The sequence below is a fragment of the Falco peregrinus genome, chromosome 7 (assembly GCF_023634155.1).
Source record: "Falco peregrinus isolate bFalPer1 chromosome 7, bFalPer1.pri, whole genome shotgun sequence".
NCBI classification, from domain to species: Eukaryota; Metazoa; Chordata; class Aves; order Falconiformes; family Falconidae; genus Falco; species Falco peregrinus.
Window position 1 is genome coordinate 49,615,339 of NC_073727.1, and position 23,657 is coordinate 49,638,995.

Genomic DNA, 23,657 nt, shown 5'->3' on the forward strand with positions numbered 1-23,657 from the left:
GTGTCAAAGCAAACATTTTTTTTGAAGAGTGTGATAGTACTCAGGGACAGACTGAGCAGTGCATTTTCGCTTCTGGGCTAAGCTTTTGTTCGTGGGAGGAGGATGCAAAGAGTTTGTGCAAGGAATTTTTTGTTCTATTTAGTCCTCATTTTAGAGGAGAGGTTGTTTAACAGTTAATCTGGGTTTGCTGTTGGGGAGGAGTTAGTGTTCCTAGGCTTAAATTCCTAGATCTTTTTGGCAGCCTGACTGTCTGCATGTGTAACATCTTCCTCTTGTGATACCAGGTGATCTAGAAAGTGCTCCAATCTTGATGTCTGAGAGTGTGTGTTTATATACATTTGATTGGTATACCGCTGCTGCGTGTGTCCTGTCTAAAACTGAAGGAGATAACTGCCAAGTCTCTGATCCTCAGGCAGGTATGTATTTACATTGAGCAGATAGATGGAAAGGTTGTGAGGGATAGAAATTGTCACAACAGTGAGTGTCATGTGAAGGGAGGGGGGGAGATTTCCCCAACCCCGGGTGTCTGATCTGTCTGTCAGCACCCCAGGAAAGCAGAGACCCTTGTGCCCGACCAGTCTGTCAGCGTCCCGTTACAGGGACCCTTCACTGAACAGTCCCGCTGGGTCAGAGGGCAACTCAACTGCCTTGTTCAGGGAAACACCCCAGCTGCATCAGGGGGACCCTCAGTGGGTCCTCCCGCTTTACCTGAATGTGTTACCCACCGCTGGCAGCTGCTAGTGCCCACAAAGGGCTAACGGTAACAGGTTACGGAATAACACTATTAATATAAAATCATGACAATTAAGGTTCATGATAATTGGTGATAGGGACTGTTGGCAAAAACAAGTTTGAAGTGGTATATAACCAAAACATTGATCACTAACAACAGCTGGTGTGAGTTAGTCATTTAGCACTTGACCAAGCTCTTACCCAGCAGGTGTCCCTGTGGGGGAGCAGACAGGTTCAGCCCGTGGACTGATCCCAGCAGTTACGACGGAGTCTTCCCTGACTTCTCCCCTCATTCATTCATTCACTTGTTACACTTTACTCTCAGGTGGAGCTTGAATGACTCTAGTCAAACATTCTTTTATTATTGATTGGTGTAAATTTCTCTTGCTTTCATTTAAAGACATAGTTAATAAGGAACAAAAAGCGCATGCTTGTGAGGGGTGGTTGTGCCTTGGAGGTGGGTAACTTTGGGATGAAGGTGTGCGTTCATATTATAATGAGATAATTCTTAGATGCTCATTGTAATTTTGACACAGTTGTTGGCTCAGCATCGGACATCTTCCCATTTGACAGCTGCTGTGCAGCATATCGGCTGTGTGGTCCCATCAAGTTCCCAGTCCTGCAGGGAGCACAGCAGAGGCTGGCCGTGGGGGTCTCTGCTGCTCCTCTAGGGTAGCAGGTTGTGCTGCCCAGGGAACCCTGGTGGAGCAGATTGTGTGCGTGCCAACTGCCCTGGAAGTGGCAATTGTATTTTACCCTAAAAAGGTTCTTACAATGCTACAACTTCTGTTAGGTCCCAGTTTTCTCTTAATTTCCCCCTCCAAGCCATTTTCCCACGCTGAGTCCTTTTGATACATAAGAACAAAGCAAATTCAGTCTAAGTCTAAGCACCCGCAACATTCTAGCACGGCAGTTTTAAGCACATGGGCATGGAAGATCAGAACAGCACAAGCTTAATATTCCTCTAGTGTCTGTGGAGGAAGATAGGTGTGACGTGTATTTTACTGTAGTAAATCTCTCCGTATAAGAAAACATACTTTAGTGTGTCCATATTGTTTCTGTAACAATAATTACATGGAAGGAGACTTACTGGGGGGGTGGGGGAGTGAGCTAGCTGTGTGACTGGTAGAATCAAAACCTGTGAGAGATGGCAGGGAAAAATTGAACTGATAAAGCTTACTCCTTCTCGTTTAGGCTTCTCTTTTGATTTATCACCTTTGGCCAAGCAAAATGGGCACTATATAGTTAATACTAGTGAATACTTGTTTTACATAAACATCTGTGGCAGTGTGCCGGAGGAGTTGTGTCACACAAAATCAGCAGCATGCCAGGTAACACAAAGGTGGGTAACTCTAGTTCTGTTGTCTGTAGTAGATCACCTCTTGTTGCATGATGTGTTGTTTGTGGGCAACAGTGAACAGTTTGCTTGTAAAGTAATTACTGTGCTGCCTGTAATAAATTCATATAATTTGCATGCAAAATATTATTTGGTAGTGCTGTAACTATGCTGCCAGCTGTTTCAAGTAAAGTGCACACATGTAATCTTGCTTACAGCTAGCTTTTGAGATTGAATGTGTCCATTGCTCCCCCTTATGTTTCCCATTAACTGCTGCAGCTGTAGTAAACCAACCTACAGTTTGTATTCAGGGTCAGCTGGATTCCAAGAGCTGGCCAAAGAAGCAGTGCAGCGCTTGGCATGAGTAGTGGCTGCCTTATGCAGAGGTGGAGCTCAGAGCTTGCGTGTTGCTCTGTATTTCTGTTACTAATACAGTGCAGGCACGGTCCCGGTGTGTACTGCTACTCAGACAGCATCATCGCTGTTGTGTTCTACAAGTGATGCCTGAGGTAATATCTGTACATCACAGGTTCCAGGTCAGTGTGGTGCCAGAGGTGTGGTACAGTGCAAACACATGCAGCTGTACCGGAGTTGGCTCTGAGTTACTCTCCCGCCAAGGGGAGTTCACTGCAGACACTAAGAATGTTTGTTAGGCGAAGGTGGTCAGGCTAGGTCTGACAGAGCCAGTGTTAAATTAAAGAAACCCTGCTAAACCAAAGCCGCTCCTGAACTAAGAGCGTGTGAAGGAGGCTTTTTTCCCTGAGAAAGAAGACTTGCTGTTGTGCAGTGCTAGGTCTTAGCAGTCCACACGTACTTGCATGGAGCCAGTTTGAGCCCAGCATTAGCGCGTCTGCAGTTTGAATTCTCTGGAGAATGAGAACTCTGTATTTCTGTTGCTCTTCTAGAGAAAGGAGTGTTAAAGTTTTCTAGATAGCGAAGCAAGGTACAATGTTCCCTTCCAAAGAAGGACATCTGTTCATGTTTTAAGTTTCCTTTTGACAGCATTCTTTTCATCCTAGCTCACTTATGTCTAGTCAACCTTATTTAATTCTTTTGTCATATTATAGTGTCTTCTATAAACTTACCTGTGTGCTTACTACTTGTAAGACTTCTTTTAAAGATAAAATTAATTTTGCATTCTGCCCAGTCTCAAAGTCCACTTTTTCTTTTCTAGTAAGGATCAGTTTTGGAGTCTTGGACTGCCCAGTTCCAAACTTTCATATTACAATGGTCTGATTCAGTTGACCTACAAAAACGGTACAGCATACAACGATGAGAAGAAAACACAGCGATCTACACTTATAACTTTCCTGTGTGACCATCAGGCTGGAGTAGGTCAGCCTGAGTATCAGGTAAGAAGTGCTATATGAAGAAGGGAAGGATTTCCATCCCAAAACCCTGACAATAATTGCTGCTAGGGTAGTGCAAGCCGAGGCTCATGAGGAGAAATATTCACTATCTATAAAGCAGACTGAGAGAAGTAGTTATTACTCTTGGGATATATGCCTCTTGTTGCACCCTTATGGCTTGTCTTGACCACTGAACAGTAAGATGTCCACCTGGATCCAGGTTCTTACTTCACTCTTCTCTAGTCTCTGGGGCATGTAATTACCAGTGCTCTTGATAATTTTGTATTGCTAGCTGAAAAAAACCAAACTTGCTGAGAAGTAACAGGTGGTAGGACTGTGTGTCCTGCAACACAGCAGACATCAGTTACGTTGCTCTGGTTCTGTTATTTTTGGAAAGAGTATTTTTTGGTGGCACAGCAAATGACAAGATCTTCAACAAAATAAACCTACACAAATCAATCTGAGAAGATATATCCCAAACCCAAGGGGAAATAACAAGCTTAACATATAAAGGAGTAGTTGTGAGTCACAAAGTATTTAGTGTGGAAGGCCTCACTGACCTATTCTGCTGTTTTCTATAGACAGAAGATAACTACACCTACAACTTTAGGTGGTACACTGAACATGCTTGTCCCGAAATGCCACTAGAATGCATTGTGACTGATCCCAACACCATGGACCAATATGACTTGTCAAGGTAGGAGAGTAACATATACACCATTACATGGCTATTCTACTTCAGTGTTCTGGCTGATTGCTTAGCACTGGAAGAGGTTGGCTTCCTGTGTAGGCAGCACTAGAAACTTCATCAGTTGTGACAAACTTACCTGCAAATACCTTGAAATGGGGACAGTATTTCCCTCTAGTATATGGACTTGCCTTCGAAGGTGTAAGCTGACTTTTTGGGATGGTTTTGCTTAATAACATATTACTCTGACAATTGGTATTCTGCTTCCTAGGAGCATTCATTTTAATTGTAACGCTTAAAAATGAGGAGGAAAAGTTATTTTGAAATGTCTTACTCATCTTGTTGTTGAGACTGACAGAGAAAGCTATTGAGAATCTAAGCTTAGAACACATGTTCTTCATAGAACTTTCTCTTCCTGCTCAGCTTAGCAAAATCTGAGAAGAGAGGTGAAAACTGGTATGCCATGGATAATTCAAGACCAAGTGAGCGCAAGAAGTACTACATAAATGTCTGTCGACCACTAATCGCTGTCCCAGGATGCGACCGGCAAGCCTCTGTCTGTCAGATGGAATATCGGCATGATCGTGTGAGTAGCCTTTCCATCCCAGCTTGGAGCTGGTTTGCCAAGTGAGTGAGGTTTAGGGGTATACGAGATAAGCATGTGAATTCTGGCTTCTTTGTGCAAAATGGTATTCTTGTGTATCCGTAATGTTGGCATAGTCATTGCAGAATGGTAGACCTCCTGTCTGTCCCTTCAAAGACTAAAGTTTTAATTTTTACAAGTATACCAATGTTGCATTTGATATGCATGATTCTTTGTCATAGGTTGCAGAGACAAACTGCATCCCTTCCATGTAAACTGCTGTGGTGTCACAGACTGCTAGCATTACTTTAGGAACAGGCTGCTCTCCTGGATATTCTGTCTTCTTCTGGCTTGTTTTAGATGGAACTGTGGAAAAAATATATTTGAAATGTTTGTCATCACCCTCTGAGCTCTCTTTGACTTTGAGTAGATTATGCAGATGTTGCCAAGCTGTTTAAAAAAAAAAAAAAAAAAAAAAGAGATGGTGGTGGTTGTGGATTTCTATATTTCCCTGAAGTATAACAACTTTATCTTGGGACTGTTTGTGCTGACAGACAGGATGGACACTTTGCCCAGGGGCTGGCTTCAGTGCTACTCAAAGCTGTAGGGAAAGCTGAACTAGAGGCTTACCAACCTAATTCCTTCTGTAAAATGGAGAAGACACTTTACCTCCATACTGTTGGAGAGTATGTCTTGAGTGACTGAATCCGTACATTGTGGCACTTGAGCTAAATATTACTAGTTCCTTGTGCTTGCATTAGTCCTTGTTGTGTAGGGGTGCTTACTTGACGTGTGGAGGCACATTAGAGCTTCGTTGCTTCATTGCTGAAGACACTGGGATAAAAAGTGAGCACACTAGGTCAGCCTAAATGCAGAGGAGTTTTGAAAAGAAAAACCAACAAAACAGTGGAAGTCTTTGTGGACAGAGTTATTCTGGAAGTGTATTCTTTTTGCGGTTGCTGACTTAGTTTCTTAAAAATAGGAAACATCAGTTACCTTGCAGAAGTGAAGATTGATTTGGACCTTATTAGTAGCACCTACTGTTGTTCTAATGCTCAGTTTCTGCTAGTCCTTTTTAGGCTTTGCTAAGTGTGGCAGATCCCTAAGGGCATTCTTAGAATTGACTGGAGGCTTCCACATACTGTGCTTTAGAGCTGTACAAATTTAATCCTACTTACTGTGCATGAGGTGTAGGCCTTACTGAATTCCTAAGCTGTGTAGCCAGTGAGATGAGGATGACTGTTGTGAGGCACTTACAGGCACCTTATTGTACTAAAAATAAAAACAAAACAGAACAAATAAATGCAAAAAACCACCTCCACACCTGCTTGTGGAGCTTGTCTGTTGAATATGTGAAATTTAAGTACAGAACGGGTGAAAAATGCAGGTGGATCTCTACACCTTTATCTTCAAAACACTTAAGATAACCTTCTGTATACAAGATTGTTGTGGTAGCTGTTCTCTTCTTTTTGACCATATCTGTAACTCCTCACTTGAGTTTAGAATTACTGACATGCTTTTTGTTATTTATAGGTTTCTTACTCCGAAGTCACCTCTATTAGTAATCTTGGTGTTGCCAGCAAAGAACTGGTAGTTGAAAGACCTGGACACGTTTTTCTAACCTATGCAAATGGCTCTGTGTGTATTGATGCTGACGGAAAGAAAACTACTTATACCACCACCATTCACTTCATCTGTTCCAGGGGCACTCTTGTAAGTACAATTGATCTTTCAGATGTTGCTTCATCATAGTAGATTTTCCATCATATAATGTGAAGCTACATGAAAACGTATAGGGTGTAGCAGATTCATGAAAAGGGAGACTTCTTGAGGACTAAATAGAAATGTAAAACCAAAGCTGACTTAGATGCTACAGAAGTGCATGTCTCAGACTATTGTATCATAAGCTAGAACTAGTTAAAAACTAACAGCCTCAGTGAACAGTTGATATTTCAAACTAGTATAATTAGCATGAAAAATACATGGGGACTTAAGATGGAGGAATTGTACGTGCAAACATTGCAGATCTTCTTAAGAGGATTAATATTGTAAAGTGTATCTTCAGGCTTAGATTCTGCATCCTTTGGAGTTCCTAAAGCTTTTCTGATACAACTCCACATTCTGAAGTTTAGGCCAGCTTCAGTCTAACTATCCCCTCAATCTAGACTTGGTCTTGCTGGTTTGTGAATCTGCAGGTCTGTGAATCTCCTCACTCACATGATCATCAGCCCAAGAGGTATGGTGAAACTCTGTGACTTGGAGCAGTTACGAACTGCTTTTCTTTTGCCTGAAAACACTGAAATGAAGTGTGTATAATTAATACTCGTGTTGTTACTTCAGCTAACAGAGTTTAGTGTTGCTTTATTTTTACTTTTTGTAATAGTGGACTATACATTATACCCCAAAGCTCTTCAAAGCACAGACTGAGGCAAGGTCTGGTTATTCATGTCTAAATTCAAATATTAGATCAAATTAAATTGAATCTAATCTGAATATTTGGATGTCAAGTTCAGTTATTTGCTGAAGCTTAATGAGATGCCAAATGTTTAGCTAGACAAAGTTTTCAGTGGTGACTGTCAAAATAAATAGGGGAGATGGAAGCAGGATGGGAATTGTGTGCATTTGTAGTGAAGTCTTTTAGAAGAACCTGACACTTCCTCATAAAGTGGAATCTCAAAACACAAGGTGGTGTTGACTGTTACACTTACTCTGGTCTCTCTGCAATCTGTTTCCAGAGTAGCAGCCCACAGTTTATAGCTATTCAGGAATGTGTGGCCACGTTCTTATGGGAAACTGAGGCTGCTTGTCCAATCAAGGAAACAAAAGATGATTCTCAGGTGAGAAATGGGGACATAATTGCATTCATAGTCACAACATACTATTTTTTTTTTTCCTAGCATTTCTGGTTGCAGTGTTTAAATGACTTTTGGAATAAACTTAGTTACAGTGAAGTCTGAAGTTACTGCGATGGAGTCTTATGCTACTTTATTGCTTTCTTGAAGTGTTCTTAAAATGAGTAACTTCTGACTAAAGTATTCAAGTGTTGTCGCTTGAGGACAACTTATTTGCTGTAGCACTGTTTCATTCCCCTAGGTGGCTGCTAGTAAAACTGAGTTTATATGTAAGGATTTATATTGATATATTGTCCTTGTTTGTATTCAGATCATCAAATAAGGCTTCCCCCCTACCCCAGGCTACTCAGTTGTTTCTACTTTACAGGTCCCAACATAAATACGTTAGTGTGGAAACAACCCTCAGATAGTTTCCTTGCTCTTAGCTAACCTGACAGATGTCATCTGTTAAATTGCACTTTGATATGTTATGTGACTGTGATATGTTGTTATGTGGCTGATGTCAACGGACAGCTGTGCAAAAGAATTGAATTAAGTGTTGCTACTGCCAGAGTTGTATTCTGGTGGTTCAAATTAAGTTGCTGAGTGGTACGCAGGCTAGGAATATGTGTAAATCGCTACTTTGGCTCTTTAAGCAAGTTAAAGGTAAAACTTAAACAGAAGAAATGCAGAAAGAGAAAATAATGCTGTTGTAATATTACTTTTTCCCAGTCCTGCTCTGTGCGAGATCCAGACACTGGCTTTCTGTTCAATCTGCAGCCGTTAGCTTCTGAAAAAGGCTATATGGCTACTGGCATTGGGAAGAAGTTCTTGGTAAGGATTCAGACTGTACAATCTGTTGCTTAAGGATGCTGCTGTTAAATTTTTACAGTTTTACTTAGTGAGTGAGTGAAGCTTTGACTCAGTCCTCTTACGAAACTTTAGTTGGCAGTGAAGTACTGTGCTTGAGGGGAGGAATGGAAGGTAACTTGACTCATCTCAGATGATCTTAAAAGCATCGAACTTCTGGTTCTTAGCAAACACAAGGTAGCTACACTTTCGAGTCTATACATCATTTTCCAGTTATGGACTCTGTTTCGTAATACCAGTTTGCCTGCTGGTGCTGAAGTGGCCTGAAAGGGATTTAATCTGTCCGTATCAGTGTTCTTAATGTGATCTGCATGTATCAGTAGTCCTAGGGTATCCATAGATCCTACCATAGTGGGTTTTTTAGTCTAAAAATAAACTTGCTAAACAACATCCTGCACTACTACTGGGGAGAACTTGTGGATCCTCTAAGCTGAACACTGAGAATACTGTTCTTGTGTTATAGTTGGTTGGCTTGCAGTTTAGAAATGACAGACATTTCATGCTGTTTGAAATAGTTCTTGGCAAGTGACTTTACTGATGTTGAAAAGGCTATGTGGACCTAATTTTTCTGGTGCAGTTAATATTGTGTGCACCCACATGTTTTCAAAACTTCTAGCTAAACATTTGTGGACCCATGCCAGATTGCGGTAAGATCAATGGCAAAACAGCTGCTGGATGTGAAGCAGAAAATCTGACATCGGTGAGGCTGGTGGAGTTGGACAAAACCCTGTATCTATCTGGTGAAGGGTTTCTAACTCTTACTTACAGAGGTCCTCTTCGAGTACAATCAGGTGAGTTCAGCATCCATCTATCTCCAAGACACATTTCCTAATGTTCTATAAACTTCCTGTGAATGGTCATCATTTTTTCCTTTGTTTATGTGCTAAAACCTGCTGGTCTTGCTGTTAGCCACTTAAAGAAGCTAGTTCATATGAAAAATTTAGGAAAAAATCAAATCATGCGGAATGGTAATGGCTCAGCTTTCAGAAATAGATGTGCATTTCAGAACTCCTGGAAAGAGACCAATACAAAACAGGATTTTTTTTCTTACAGAGTAGATGAAAAATACTGCTCCTTGCATGGAGAAATAGGTAGCCAAATTAGGACATGAGTCAGAATTCATTTTGCTTGTTTTCCTAAGTGAAGTCATTGCTTTAAGCTTCAGTTTCATGAATAATGCTCTCTAAAGTTTTCATATCTGAAAGATCACTTTTCAGTTAGCTTATACTCTCCTATATGGAATTTCTTAAGTGCTCTATTACTTCCTGTACACCTATTTCATGAATTTAAGTCTGTTTTGCAGGTAAGGTTACTGAAAAGTGTGTGTCTAGCTTTTGGTTTTCACGTGCCCTCCAACTGTACTGAAATTGAGTTTTCATCGAAAGGCATATGGCACTTTAACAGCAAAAGAATTTTAGGAAGACCGAATTTTGAATTCGGGAACCTCAGATGCTCCTACATGTTCGTCCTTTGTAAAAATTGCTATGGTGATATCTCTTATTTTCCCAGTTGTGATGTTTTTGTACCTAATATCCAACGGGAAGCAAGTGATTGAGCTGTCATGTATTTTGCTTTAAGAGCTTCTACCATTTTGATAACACTGCTAACCATTTTGATGACAAGTATTACTCCCCCCCCCCCCCCGTAATTCTACCATTTCTTGTGGGCTGTGGAAAGCAGGTCTAAACAGAATGTAACACGCTGCTTACATAATGTCAGTATTTGTTCAGCAGTCATTAACACTGAACTTACAAACAGCCAAAACTTTGGTATGTGTGATGTAATTTAGAGGTTGTTGGTACAGCTGACTTGATGTTTTATAGGTTTTCTGTTTCTTTAAGTATGTGAAAGACCTAGCAAACATAGTTCAGTGAAGGTAATTATAGTTGTGAAATGTGTCGATGTTCTCGTCTGTCATTTGGAGAGAGAATTGTGGCTGCTAGGCAATTTAGCACAGGTCTCTAAAGAAGGCTTGTGTATTTATGGTTAAAAGACCCATAAATGATAAGGTAGTGTTTTCCTTGAAGCAATAATAAGAAACTGCTAGAAAATTTTAGTCAAACACTAGCTTGAACTTTTAAATTCAAATATTCCTGAGGGAACCATCAGCAAAGTGTTTGTTTTTACAGGAACATCAGACACGTTTACGGTGACTTTCATTTGTAATGATTCATATCCTGGAGAGCTTAAGTTTGTGCGTGAAGAGATAAACAGTGTGCTGAACATCCATGATACTTTTTTTGAGTTTCACACAGCTCTAGCCTGTGCTCCCGCTCCTGTGGACTGCCAGGTTACGGGTAGGTCCCTGGAATATGGGTGGGCTCTGTCCAACACATATTGGAAGGATTAACTAGTAGCAAACTTCTGTGGAGAAGGGCTTTAAGAATACCTGTTGTGAAGACATTTGTAAAAATTGAAGTTTTCATAGAAGTTGTAAAGAGGGAGAGGAGTTGTTTGAAGCAGGCTTAAGTTACAAAGACAGTCAAGAAGCTAATATGCAACACAGTGGTATACACAAGGGCGTTGATAATTACTTTGAAAACGTTTAATCCTTTTCATGACTGGGTGCTGCTTCAGCCCAACTCTGAAGAAAATGAGTCACTTCAGTATTGGCCTCTGGAAAAGTGCACCTGTAAATTGTGGAGTAGTTACCTGTGGGAATTCAAATGTAGTGATTTTTTTTTTTATGGCAACAGTACCTTCTTTCAATGGACATCTAATGTAATTCTGAAAATTACTTTGAATTATGTATGTTCGTCTGTGAAACTTGTACCATTTCAAACCCAATATTGCTACAAGTATCTAATAGGTTGTCTTTCAGTTTACTGTATGTACCACATATCTTTCAGATGCTGCTGGCAATGAGTATGACTTAAGTGACTTGAGCAAAGAAGGTGAGCCATGGGTTGCTATAGACACTTCAAAGGAAGCAAAGAAGCGAACATTTTTCTTGAATGTCTGCAAGCCTTTGCCCTATGTGCCTGGATGCCCTGGTAAGCCAAGTGGCAAACATTTCTTAACTTGTGACTTCTGATGCAAGACCTTATATGCAGAATGAAATCCTTGGTTATTTTAGTAGGATGCCTTGAATCCTGCCTATTCAGTCACTTAAAGTGCATAGACCTGGGTGAGATATGTCAAGGGTATAATAGGCCTTCTCAAACTGAGAGCAGGACTCCTGCATTGAGATGTGTGGGAATGCATTTGGGAAAAATGCATTGAGGGCTTTATTTGCCAGTAACCTTGATTTTATTTGTGTGTTTGTTGTTTGGTTTGGTGTGTGTTTGTTTGTTTTTTAAGAAGAAAGGAAAGCTAAATGTTGTTGAAGCCTCTTAACTGAATGAGGGCAGAATGAGAAGCTTATGCTATGTCTTGCTGCACTTCTAGCCAGTTTGATTTATTTTACCTGTTGTGGTAGTCTTCTATCAAGTCTGTGGGAGCAGATAAGTTAGTGCATTTTTACAGATTTTGGTGAACACAGGACAGTAGTTTGTTCTGTTCCTCAAAGGCTTTAGGCACACAATGTCTCTTAACTGTACTTATGAAAACACTTACGTTGTGTTCTGCTTCATGAGTTTGAGAGTGTCTGCTTTAGTTCTCAAAACTCTCTTAAAGCTACTCCACTCTGTTGTTTTACAATGAAGTTAACTATAGTTGTCAAAGCTTTGAACTAAAATACAGGCTTTTTCTTTTTCCTGTAGGTGGTGCCATAGGATCTTGTGTGAAATACACTGATAAAAGCAGGAACCTTGGAGTCATTCAGATAAACCCACAGGCTGCTACTGATGGGTCATTGAGCATTATCTACTTGAATGGTGACACGTGCAAAGATAAGCAGCGTTATTCTACACGTATAATCTTCCAGTGCGATCAAACAATGGTAATTTTCTGTGCCACTTGCTGTTAATGAAGATTTTAGAGCTTGAGCTTAGTATAACAAAATAGACAGTGTTTATTCCTCTTGGAATGGGGAAGCTGGTTCTAAACCAAATATCTTGTGTACAGGCTTTTCTCTTGTCTCTCCTTACAACTGTTTTCTGGAGTCTGTGGAACACAACAGTTACCTTGATTGTGGAATCCTTTGAGCCACCAAAAGCAGCTCTTTGCTGAAAATAAGTACTGAAATTTGCTAATAGAGATCTTAGACTGTGCAACTGCAATAAAAAAGGATTCTGCAATGTACCTTTTGAGACTCGCAAAGCAATCATTGGTAAGCCTCCTTCATATGGCTGTTTTCTGTAGGGATCACCAGTGCTTGAGCAAGAAGGTGACTGTGAGTTTGTATTTGTTTGGAGAACCTTGGCAGCATGTCCTCTTCACAAAGCAGAAGGTAAGTGTAATTACTTGAGCTTTAAAATATCAAACAAATCTGTACAAGTAGTGAACGCTTAGTGAAGCCATGTTTGTTTCTTACTCTATGAATCTTCCTGTAAAAGGCCCTGGCTTGTGGAGGGATGTCTCTTTTGAGCTTTAAGTCAACTAAGAGTCACATCTAACGTTTGAAGTACAATTTAGGGTGACAGGCAATTGTACTTCCCTATCTAGGGAAAAAAAAGTAACAATGCTGTCTTGGACAAATCATGGTACTAACTTGTTAAATCACAGGCAGACTTGCCAGTGTCTTTTAAATCTGAAAGCATCAGGTTCCATGAGAATATGATTGATCCTATGCCTGGCACGTCATTCCCTGTCCCCCACTGAAGACTGGAAGCTATGCTGTAAACGTGACCCTTGTTAGACAATACGGGAGAGACCAGTGGGAGGTGTATCAGAGTTTACAGTTGACTGTGGCACATGCAAGAAGGAATCACAGGTTCCACATCTGGTACTTGGTTGGCTTTTAGCTGGGAAGCTGAGTGTGCAGGTATCTTCTCTGCCCTTGCGGGCTTTATTTTGCAACTTCTGGATAACATGTTATAAAACATCCAGACTTCCTGTCAAGCATCTGTTGCAACAGTCCTAGACACTATTGAAACTGCCAGTGACCTCATGTGGCATAAGAGGAGTGTTTACAAGCTACTGCCCTGCAGCACACAATGGCCGTGCAGGAGCTGGTGACAAGAGTTGTGGTTTTCAAGGGAGGCAGACTGCCTTGTTTTTAACTTGGTACCAACTTGTTGGGTGATTGAGGGGAGCATAATAACCATGTGATACAATCTGATGGCTTTTTAAAAGCTTCAGAATATGGAGCAATGTGTCACTTTAAAACTGAGGACTTGATCAGCAGCAAAGTTACTGATGTGTATTAGCTGATTAGACTAATGACACTAGAATCTTCCCAAACCTTTTCTGTCTGTGTCTTGTCAGACCCATAAGCTGTAGCTAAATTTCCTATGATTGATTATTTCCTAACTTGGCAAACTTAACAGCTGTTAAAAGAAGATAGAAGACTGACATCTAGGACAACTTTTGCTTTGGCCTTGTGACCTTGCTGTTCTTTCCAGATCATTAAGCAAGCGTTGGACTTAGTGTCTCTAGTTCTGTACTTAATCTTCAGCATGGCTGAAGGAAGAACCTGTGAGGCCACTCTGAGGTAGTTTTTGAACTACAGTGTGACTTTTGCATCTTTCTTTAGTGGTAGTTATAACAGAAATGTTCCATTTGTAGCTTAGTCTTGTAGTTCTAGATAATTGGTGACTTCCTGAAATGAGCTGCTTAGCTGGACTAAAATGGTTCTTAAGCGTTACTGCCCTAAAGCGCCAGATACTCATCTTTGTGGCCTTGTTTGTGCCAGTAGGCCTTAGCTGTCCTAAGTGTATTTGATGTAGCTCATTGATATTAAGTTGTATTTTAAATTCTTAACTTTTCTTTAAAGGAGAGGATTGCCAGGTGAAAGATCCAAGGTACGGTCATGTCTATAACCTGAAACCACTTTCCAATAAAGACATAAAAGTGAGTACAGATGAGTATGACTACTACTTCAGAGTTTGTGGAGAAATAACAGAACCTTGCAAAACAGAGGCTCACACTGTGTCATCATGTCAAGTAAAGAAGACGGACTATACTTTCAGAAAAGTAGCAGGTATAGCACTTGATCAAAAGGAACTTAGAGAATGGGAAGATTAACCGGGGTGTAACTGAAGCCACTATGTGATACAAAAGGGGTTCTTGCTAACCTTGTACATTTTATGGGAGAAAGCACCCTAGCACTTCTGCTTCATGTGCAAGTAAAATGTCATGTGTATAGCTATCTTGACACACAATTAGGAATGTGCTCAACCCCTTACTGTACTGGAATAGCAGTCATGCAATAACTAGGTCACAAAGTTTAGAGGAAAGCTGAAGTCTTTCTATCAATACTTGGTTGTGCATGTTACTGCTGTCTGTGAAACCCTGTTGCTAGAGGCATTGCTGCAGTCATGTATTTACTGGATTAGCTGTTTACTTGTCTCATTTCTTTGCTTCTAGGCTTACTTACAGAAAAACTGACTTTCAAAAATGGTTTAATAATGATTAATTACACCAATGGAGAAAAATGTCATAAAATATATGAACGATCAACTGCCATATTGTTCTATTGTGACAAGACTACATCTGAGGTTAGTTTCAAAACATACACTTCCTGTATGTAATGTGTGGAAATGTAAGGTGAAAAACCTGAACTAGCTTCCTTCAAGGACTTACAGATTATGCAGGAGATTGAAGGATTTTGTGAGGTAATAAAAAATGAGGAATGTTTTGGATTTCCTGTTTATGGAAGGTACCTTTGTTATGCCCCAGGAAAGTCAGGGCATGTTTTTCCTTTAAGGGGTGCCTGCTATTAGCAAAGATATTGGAGATGTGGGGAAGAGACATTCTCCCAGAAATAACAGCCTTTTCTTTGTAAGAAATAAAAGGTAGGAGGAAAGCAGGTATTATTACATGGCCAGACCAAAATAGCTGGTTACCTGCTTCTAGTATTACCCTCTCTATACTTGCACTTGCTTTCCTGTTCTTAAACAATGGTGCCTAGAGTTACTTTTTCTCTTCCCCTTATTTCATGAAGGACGCAGAAGCTCCTGATGGGCTGCCCTTTTATCAGAAGTGTGCATATGGATAAACTTGGGTTTGGGAGAAGCCATGCTTTCAGCTGGTCAGAGGCATAGTGTGGCTCTTAAGATTATATGTAAACACAGGTTCCTGGATCTTCTTGAAGCAAGGCTGAGATATTTTGGTAGCTTCAACGTGTCTAAATGAGAAAGTGAATTCCTTTTGTATTGTGTTCTTTCAGCCTGTATTTTTGAAGGAAACTCCAGATTGTACCTACATGTTTGAATGGCATACTCAGTACGCTTGCCCACCTGTTAAATCTACGGAGTGCTCCTACAAGTAAGTTGTTTCCACAAACTTAAAATGGAGCTGTATGATGATAGAAACACGTACAGCCTTATTGCAACTCAGTGTGATATTACCACTTTAGCTATTGTGTTTTGACTTGGTCACTAACCAGCTAATGTAGCGTTCAATGCAAATGTCATGTGTTTTAAGTAACTTCTGCAATTTATACTTCCTAAAACTAATTTCACTGAAGAAAAAGACTTTGTTGGAGCTTCTTCTGGGAAATAAGCTTAGTATCAAAGTGAACTGTTGGGTGTGCTGTTATTGATGGTTGAACTCTGAGTATGTTAGGTTGTTACAAGTGTCTAGTTATTATTTAACTATAGCTAATTTAAACAAGAATACAACTGCTGTCTGTTTGGAACTTCCACCGAACAAAGCTCTAGGAAAAATCTCATCTACTTCTGTCACAACAAAGTATTAGCTCATTAAGATTTGTTAAGTGGTGTCAAATGTGGCTAATAATTGGCCCAGAGTTTTAATGTCTGGCATCACGATAGGTTTCTACCCTACGGTAGAACAATCCACTGTAACTATGCATTTGTGCTTGCCATGCGCTGAAAGCTGGTGTGCTTCAATGAAAACTCAGAATTACCCTTGCGCTGGCTGAGGGCTGTGTGCACGTGGATGGTTAATGTGGGCATGGCTAGGGCACTGATGCCTCTACTCAATTTGAGGTTTGTAGGGAGCAGTGAGTCTGGTGCAGACTTCTTTTCCAGCATGATACTCTGCTCAGAGGTACTAGGCTGAGAGTATTGTAGTAACTTAAGAATTGTAAGTTACAATGTTTGATTTTTGTTTTTTTTTAAATGCCTCTTAATTTGAATCCTTTGTCTTACAGGGATGATGAAGGAAACTTCTATGACTTCTCATCTCTGACACGGCATAGAGAGAACTGGGAGGCAATAGCTCTATCTACTTCTTCACAGAAATACTATATTAATGTCTGCAAGCCCTTAGTACCATATGGTGCTGCACGTAAGAGCAAAATAAAATATATTCTCACTGTAGTTAGGGGAGGCAAGTAATAACGTTCTATTGTTCAGAGTGAAAAAATCACAAAGCAAAGTGTGTAGAGACAGTGGTGTAATTTCAGCACTAGAGGGAAGGGTGGATTATGGGCCTGATTTCCATCTGCTTGACTAATGAGATTCACTAGCAATTCTTATCTTCTCTTGATAACTTCAGTACTGTAGCTCTTCCATCCTTATCCAAAGTCTGCTATAGCTCTTAAAGATTATTTTAACCTTTTGGTGCAAGATGTTAACTTCAGAATTTTCTCTATGGCATCTTAACAACTGACTCTACATTTTGTCCAGTGGAAGACCAGGTAACAGACTCTGGCCTTCCACTCCGTGTAGCAGTCTGCTTCCCCCGTAGCTGCTGCCACCGCTTTCTGCATGAGCTTGAGCGAAGTGAGGCAGTTGCTGCTACTTGTGATTTTGGGGGGAGAAGAAACCCCACCCCAATGAGTATGGTTGGGACAGTGGCTTGGAGATACATCAGCCACTACATACCTGAAAGTAGAGCAGTGGAGTTTTAGTCCAAGGAAGTAAGCCTGAACAACGTTAGGAGTAATAATGCTGTTTTTGTTCATCTGCATAGGTTCCTGTCCTTCTGATGCTGCTGCCTCCCTCATGGAGGGTACAAAATGTACAAGTCTCGGGGAAGTGGCTGATGGTCCCCGGTGGGAAAATGGCATTTCTATTCTGAAATACATTAATGGGGAGCAGTGTCCAGATAAAATTCGCAAGAAAACAACAATATTGCGCCTCAAGTGTGATGAAAGCAGAATTGTAAGTAGGCCCCTTCTGGTGGGGTTCTATGTTTTCATGAGTCATTCATACCACTGTATGTGTATGGGAAATGGTGGGCAGTTCTTATCCGTTCCCTTTTTATCTGTAGTTGGATGGGAGCCAGCCTTGTAAGCAGGTTTGTGAGTATTTGAACTTCAAATGCTGAGCAATTTTTAAGAGATCTTTTTGTACACTCTGCTAGCACAAATTTTATCATCTATAATAGCTTCAGATTGCCTGTTTGTGTCTTGAAGATGATGTAGGTTGGGAAGTGTTTCAGGTAGTAAATAATACTATCTATGTAGTTCCTAACTCTTGCACACCTGTATGCCTTGCCGTTAAGTACTCTTCCCCTTGGTGAGATGTCTTACCCTCACTTTTTGCGTTTTCTGTTGCCCAGCTAGGCTGCCTTTAGCTCTCCTCTCATCAATTCTTTTGTTCCTGATAATGGTTCTGTACTGTTGTCTATTTGAAATACTCACAGTTAAATACTCTGTCCCATGGATAATTCATTGGACTGTTAATTCATCGGTCTGTTAAGTCCTAGGACTGGCATTCAAATTGAGCTCAGCTGCAGGCTTCAGGGGTAATTCCATGGCGTGAAATCTTAGACACATCTCTAAAGAGTGATAGTCTTTCTCCACTGTTCCTTGTTTAGGAATCGAAGCCAGAACTTATAATGGCCATTGAGGATTGTGAATATACCTTCTTATGGTTCACCGCTGCTGCATGTCCTCTTAAAAGCAATGTGCAAAATGACTGTCGGGTAACCAATCCTGCAACAGGTGAGGAGGTGGCCTCAGGATTTTGTATCTGGAAGAAGCCTCTGGAAACAGCACTACCGTGTTTGTGTTCTTGAGGGACTTTATTAGAAAAGGGCAGTGTTGACACATACTCTGGATAGTGACCAACAAGCTTATTGGTGGGTAGAAATATCTTGTAAGGTGCTGCAATATCACTTGGAACAAATAGTCTATAGTTCTGAAACTAGTTTTGCCTCCGTTAATATGAATTAGTAACTGTTTGCCTTTCTAAGCTAGCAGGCAAGTAGAAGCTGCTTGGCCTTCCTACTAAGTTACTGAAAGCTTTTAAAGAAAGAAATGTCTTGATTTTGAATCTTAAAAAAGATTAAATTATTCCCTGATCTGCCTACAGGTCACCTCTTTGATTTGACATCACTAAAGCGAGAGTCTGGTTATACCATCAAAGATTCGCACAACAGAAAAATTCAGTTGAATGTTTGTGCTGACGCTAAAAGTTCATGTGCTAATGGAGCTGGTAAGAATCTTATCCCCTCTGATACTATAATCACTGACTGACTGTGTAGGGTACCCAAAGCAAGTATTTATGCTGAAGTTACAGTAAAACGAGAGGGGCATGAAGGAATGAAGAGAGCAGCTCTGTGGCTGAATTGGTTATGAAAAGATCCTGAAACTGTTCTAGAGAATGAAGCAATGTATTCCTATCAAACTCCATTTCTAAACTTAGATGGGCTCACTGCCAGTCCAACCCCTTTAGGTCTGAATGGGTAGATACTATTTTGGACATAAGGGCAGGAGTGTAGACACTTCTACTGCACCTTTTGACTGTTGTGAAAAGGAAGACATTAGGAGATTCCAGCTAGTGAGCTGAGCACAAGAATTGCTTTGTGCTGATGTACTGCTGTATTGCATCTGCACTGAGCCTTGTGTCTGTACTTCAAACCCTTGCCAATCTTCTTTCTGGTTTTCTGTTCTGTTTTGGATGCTTCTGAAACATCAGTAGAAATCAACTTCTATTTCAAGCTGCTTAGTAGCAGGTTGAATTGCTAACTGTTCTGTCAAACTGAATATTATCTTAAATGCTAATGCATGAGTAGCATTTTAAATGCTAAAATAGGAGTATCACTTGTGAATTGGTTGATTTGGTTTTTAAGAGGCATCTTAATAAAATTTTATCTGGCTGTTATTTTGTGCTAATCTCTTGGCTTTCAGAGAAGTGATAACCAGACACTGTGCTCTGTGGTTGCTTAAATGTGTATAAATGCAGTACTTCCTGCTGGTTAATGAAGTATTAAAGACAATGTTTGGTCTTTGTTTCAGTGCAGTTCATCTCAGATTAATGGTAACCTCTGGATGGTGTGAAACAGCCTATCTTTCGTAGGAAAATTAGTCATGCTAAAACCTTAAGTTTCCTGCTGTTCATGTTGTAAGGTGCAATTTTGAAGGACAGTTGCATCAGATCTGTTTTGTTCATTTTTCTTTTTTCCTTTAGCTGTCTGCATCACTGGTGGTCCAAAACCAATTAATGCTGGAAAACAGAGTAAAACTTTAACTTATGAAGATCAAGTGTTAAAGCTTGTCTATAAAGATGGAGATCCTTGCCCTGCAGACCCTGAACTGAAGCACAAAAGCTATTTTAGCTTTGTGTGCAAGTCTGATGTCGGCGATGACAGCCAGCCTGTTTTTCTGTCTTTTGATGAGCAGACGTGCACTAGTTACTTCTCTTGGCATACTTCCTTGGCTTGTGAGGAAGAGGTAAGAATTACTTTTATGGCAAACACTTGTGGGACTGAATTTCTGGGTGATTAAGCTAATAGCAGTATATGTTTTTAAATCCTTGAGGGAAAGGTCTCTTTCTGTAGCACAGAACCCAAGTTCATACAGAAGTTCTCAAATACTTAGTGACTTTTCCAGCAGGGTTGAAGAATATTTGGCAAACTTCTGGACTGCATGCATGGTGAACCAAGTTAAAATTTTAACACTTCAGAATAACCCCGCTGTGGAACCTACTTAGCTGCTTTTCTGTACAGCTCAAATGGAAGCTACAGGGCATCTTCTTGGCAACTGATGGTTAAAGATCCACCAATGTAACAGGCCAATAGAGCTTAGGCTGAGTTGAGGGTGAGGATGGATAGCATCTCTGTGCATGGAGGTAGTCTTTGTTTCTGAGCAAGTGACTAGAGGCCAGGCAAGTGTATGATCAGTTTGCTTAGTGCAAAAATTGGTAAACCTCAATAGCATGAATTTAGGGTCTGCCTCTGCTGTATAACACATGCTGTAATAATGTGATTTGGTCAGCTGTGGATGAATTGGTGTTCCAGATAATACTTGGAGCTAGTCTTACTTCAGTTAATTTTAGCTAGTTAAATTGTTACCGGTAATGGATGCACTGAGTAAAAAATAGCAATAAGAATAGAAAGCTAAATGAGCTGTAAGGTGAATTCAGATTTTTTTTTCTTAACACCTGAAATGTTATCTTTTGTTAATCTGCCTAATCATTCTTTTTGTTGCCTTGATTACTTCTATTGTGACCGTCATTCTCTGTGACAAGTTGGGTTTTTTCTCCTTATTGCTGTCTCAATACTACCACAGTTCTTGCTTCAGTTTAGGAAAAGCATTTTCCAGCTTTCCTTTTCCTGGTAAGAACTGTCATGTCTCCCCTCCTTCTTTTGTAAGAGTTGTGCTACACATGGTTCTAGTTTCTTCTTCAGTAGTATGTACCATGCTGCAGTAAAATCAGCAGTGCCTAAAAACATTGTGTTTCCTAGCCTGTTCGTTCTGTTCAGTGATCATTTGTGCATTTCTGATCACTTTTCACAGTGCATCCACAGTGACCGTAGCTATTTCAGGTGATGGCTAGGTAGGAATGATGAATATTTATCCTGAAATTAAACAGTGATTTTGTTATTTGCTCCTTATCTAATATCTAAACAAGAATAGGATTCCCAGGTTCCACATAGGCTGTCAGTAAGCTTAGGCACTTTTAAGAATGTGAGAAATAAGTTCTGAGGAAATCCAGTGCTCAAGACATCAGCTTGCAATACAATAACTACATTGTTATAACCAAGCTTGTTTACTGGAGGTGGTCCAGTGGTGTGTGGGAGATGCGGAGAGGAAGAAACTGTAGGATCTACTGATCTTAGGAAGACATAGTTGACTGTATGTTGGAGTATGCGTGCCAGAGCTTTACGTCTTAGTATTGTTCTGATAAGGACTCCATTCCATAGGAATGTTTAAACAATTGAGGTTTTTCGTATACATCTTGTAGGAGCTTAGTATCTGTAGACAAATCAAATTTGTAACAAATGCTGCTTTACACAATCAAGTCTGATACGTTATATGCAGTCACACTTCTGGTCCTCTGAAGGACAGGGTGTTTGTCACTAAATCAAAGCAAGTAATAATAAGAGCAATAAAACATGCTTTGTTGTAGGTGAAGTGCTCAGTATTGAATGGCAGTTCCATTATTGACCTGTCTCCTCTGATCCATCGCACTGGGTATTACGAGGCATTTGTGGATGAAGATACAACGGATGTTTCTCCAGACTTCTACATCAACATTTGTGAGCCTCTCAATCCTATCAAGGATGTTGGTTGCCCACCTGGAGCAGCTGTTTGCATGGTTCCTGTTAATGAAGCACCAATAGTAAGTACTGTGCCTGGAATCACTGAAACATGCATTCTCCTGCTAGTTTAAAACAGTATCCCAGCACAGACACCTGATCTGAACCAGAGATTTGACAATGGGTTAACGAAATGGAATACAAAATCAAAATCTACCCTGCAAAATTACCTTTCGTTGCTTTTTGCTATGAAGTATATTCCTATCCTGAACCCTAGGGTTTTTTTGGGTGCTAGAAGATTCCATACAGTGACAAATATGAAAAATTACTACAGATAATTTTTGTCATGTAGTGCTGTGTGCCAGATATGGAGACTGGGAAGCAGAATGGCTCTTAGTTTGCCATTCTGTGGCACAGGAAAGGCGTGATTGATCCCATGATAGCCTGTTACAATATGAAGCAGGATATGTCCTGGCATGCTCTACAATGAATTTAGTAGTTCCATGTAAAAACTTGACAGCTGCATGAATAGCAAGCCTGTAGCAGAATATTGGTTAACTTGTCTGTGTTATTACTTTGAGAGATGGAGGCTCTTTACCTTTTGAGACCATCTTTATGAGCTGTAGGAGATACACAAAATAAAAAGTTGAGATTGTCTTCCATGAACTTCGACGTTGATCTAGGTACCTTACTTCATTGCTAATACTACACTATTTTTAAGTGATATATTGGCATTTTGGCACAGTGATTTAAAGAAAAATCTACCTGTAAGATGCAGAACCTCCTTAGCTTTTGTCAAGCTTAATGGAAGATGTTTTAAGTTGTTCAACTTGCATTTTGTTAGGATTGAAATGGAAAAATTGTTTGAGTATAGAATGCAGTTTTCAAAAGAGCTTCCATATAAACCAGACAGAGGAGTCTGAATTGATCTGAATCTCTGGGCTGATCTGAAATCTAGGTATGTCCTATGTCTCAATACATATTTTTGCTTGTGTAGGATATTGGTCGTGTTACTGAACCTCCCAAGTTAAATGAGGCAGTGAATGAAGTTTACATCACTTACAACAGCACTACTCCTTGTCGGATAAACAACAAATTGAACTATACTTCTCTTATTGTATTTCACTGCAGCCAAGGAACTAGTCTGGTAAGGCATCTATTAAACTTACATTGATATTGGAGTGCAGTGGGAAATAGGTAGTAACCAACGTTAGCTTTGTTTAAAATTAAACCAAGGATTTCTTTCTAGCATGTAAGGATGGAAGTGTTTAAACAACTTAGTATTTGTATTCTTAACTACTTGAATACGTAGCACTTAAATACTTAGTATTTGTGTTCCTCACCAGGCAAAATTTCATAGAGTGCATGAACTTTAGGCTTGAGAGTAGCAGGTTCTGATGGTTTCAAGGATCAGATTCCACTAAAGTAATGTAGCGATAACTTATTTCTGGCATTAAACTTAATGCTGTATTGCACGTTGTCTAGGTCCAAAAACTTGTACTTGTACCACAAGCTAACACAAGAACCAGTGTAACTGTTCGTAAAGCTAGTACTGGGAAATATTTCTGCTATGTTGTAACCCTTTCCATAATCATACAAGGCTTTAAAAATTTGCTTTCAGATACTTAGGTTTTTATTTTCTGTTGATACCTGAATACTAAAATGAAGTTGCATGGTGTGTGAATCTAAAACCTCTTGAAATTTTTGAATGCTTTAGCAAACTGTAGAGAAGCACTTGAATATGTGTGACAAACTAGAGCCTGTTGAAAATACTCAGGGGAACCATTTTCCATCAACTTGGGGCATAAGCTGAAACTCTAGACAGCTCTAA

At 40.1% G+C, this 23,657-nt stretch overlaps 1 protein-coding gene across 1 annotated transcript in view; it reads left to right on the forward strand.

The window, feature by feature from the left end:
• The window catches only part of IGF2R (insulin like growth factor 2 receptor), a 60,909-nt gene that overhangs the window by 25,061 nt on the left and 12,191 nt on the right, over positions 1 to 23,657 (forward strand). The window contains exons 14-36 of the mRNA XM_055809668.1: positions 285 to 416; positions 1,927 to 2,074; positions 3,243 to 3,420; positions 3,999 to 4,114; positions 4,529 to 4,691; positions 6,222 to 6,401; positions 7,424 to 7,525; positions 8,252 to 8,353; positions 9,006 to 9,180; positions 10,519 to 10,686; positions 11,239 to 11,382; positions 12,091 to 12,269; positions 12,632 to 12,719; positions 14,205 to 14,411; positions 14,798 to 14,928; positions 15,600 to 15,697; positions 16,548 to 16,684; positions 17,312 to 17,502; positions 18,161 to 18,287; positions 18,658 to 18,780; positions 19,756 to 20,018; positions 21,697 to 21,909; positions 22,824 to 22,973. Coding sequence (XP_055665643.1) covers positions 285 to 416; positions 1,927 to 2,074; positions 3,243 to 3,420; positions 3,999 to 4,114; positions 4,529 to 4,691; positions 6,222 to 6,401; positions 7,424 to 7,525; positions 8,252 to 8,353; positions 9,006 to 9,180; positions 10,519 to 10,686; positions 11,239 to 11,382; positions 12,091 to 12,269; positions 12,632 to 12,719; positions 14,205 to 14,411; positions 14,798 to 14,928; positions 15,600 to 15,697; positions 16,548 to 16,684; positions 17,312 to 17,502; positions 18,161 to 18,287; positions 18,658 to 18,780; positions 19,756 to 20,018; positions 21,697 to 21,909; positions 22,824 to 22,973 — 3,515 coding nt within the window. The remainder of the gene's footprint in view (positions 1 to 284; positions 417 to 1,926; positions 2,075 to 3,242; positions 3,421 to 3,998; positions 4,115 to 4,528; positions 4,692 to 6,221; positions 6,402 to 7,423; positions 7,526 to 8,251; positions 8,354 to 9,005; positions 9,181 to 10,518; positions 10,687 to 11,238; positions 11,383 to 12,090; positions 12,270 to 12,631; positions 12,720 to 14,204; positions 14,412 to 14,797; positions 14,929 to 15,599; positions 15,698 to 16,547; positions 16,685 to 17,311; positions 17,503 to 18,160; positions 18,288 to 18,657; positions 18,781 to 19,755; positions 20,019 to 21,696; positions 21,910 to 22,823; positions 22,974 to 23,657) is intronic.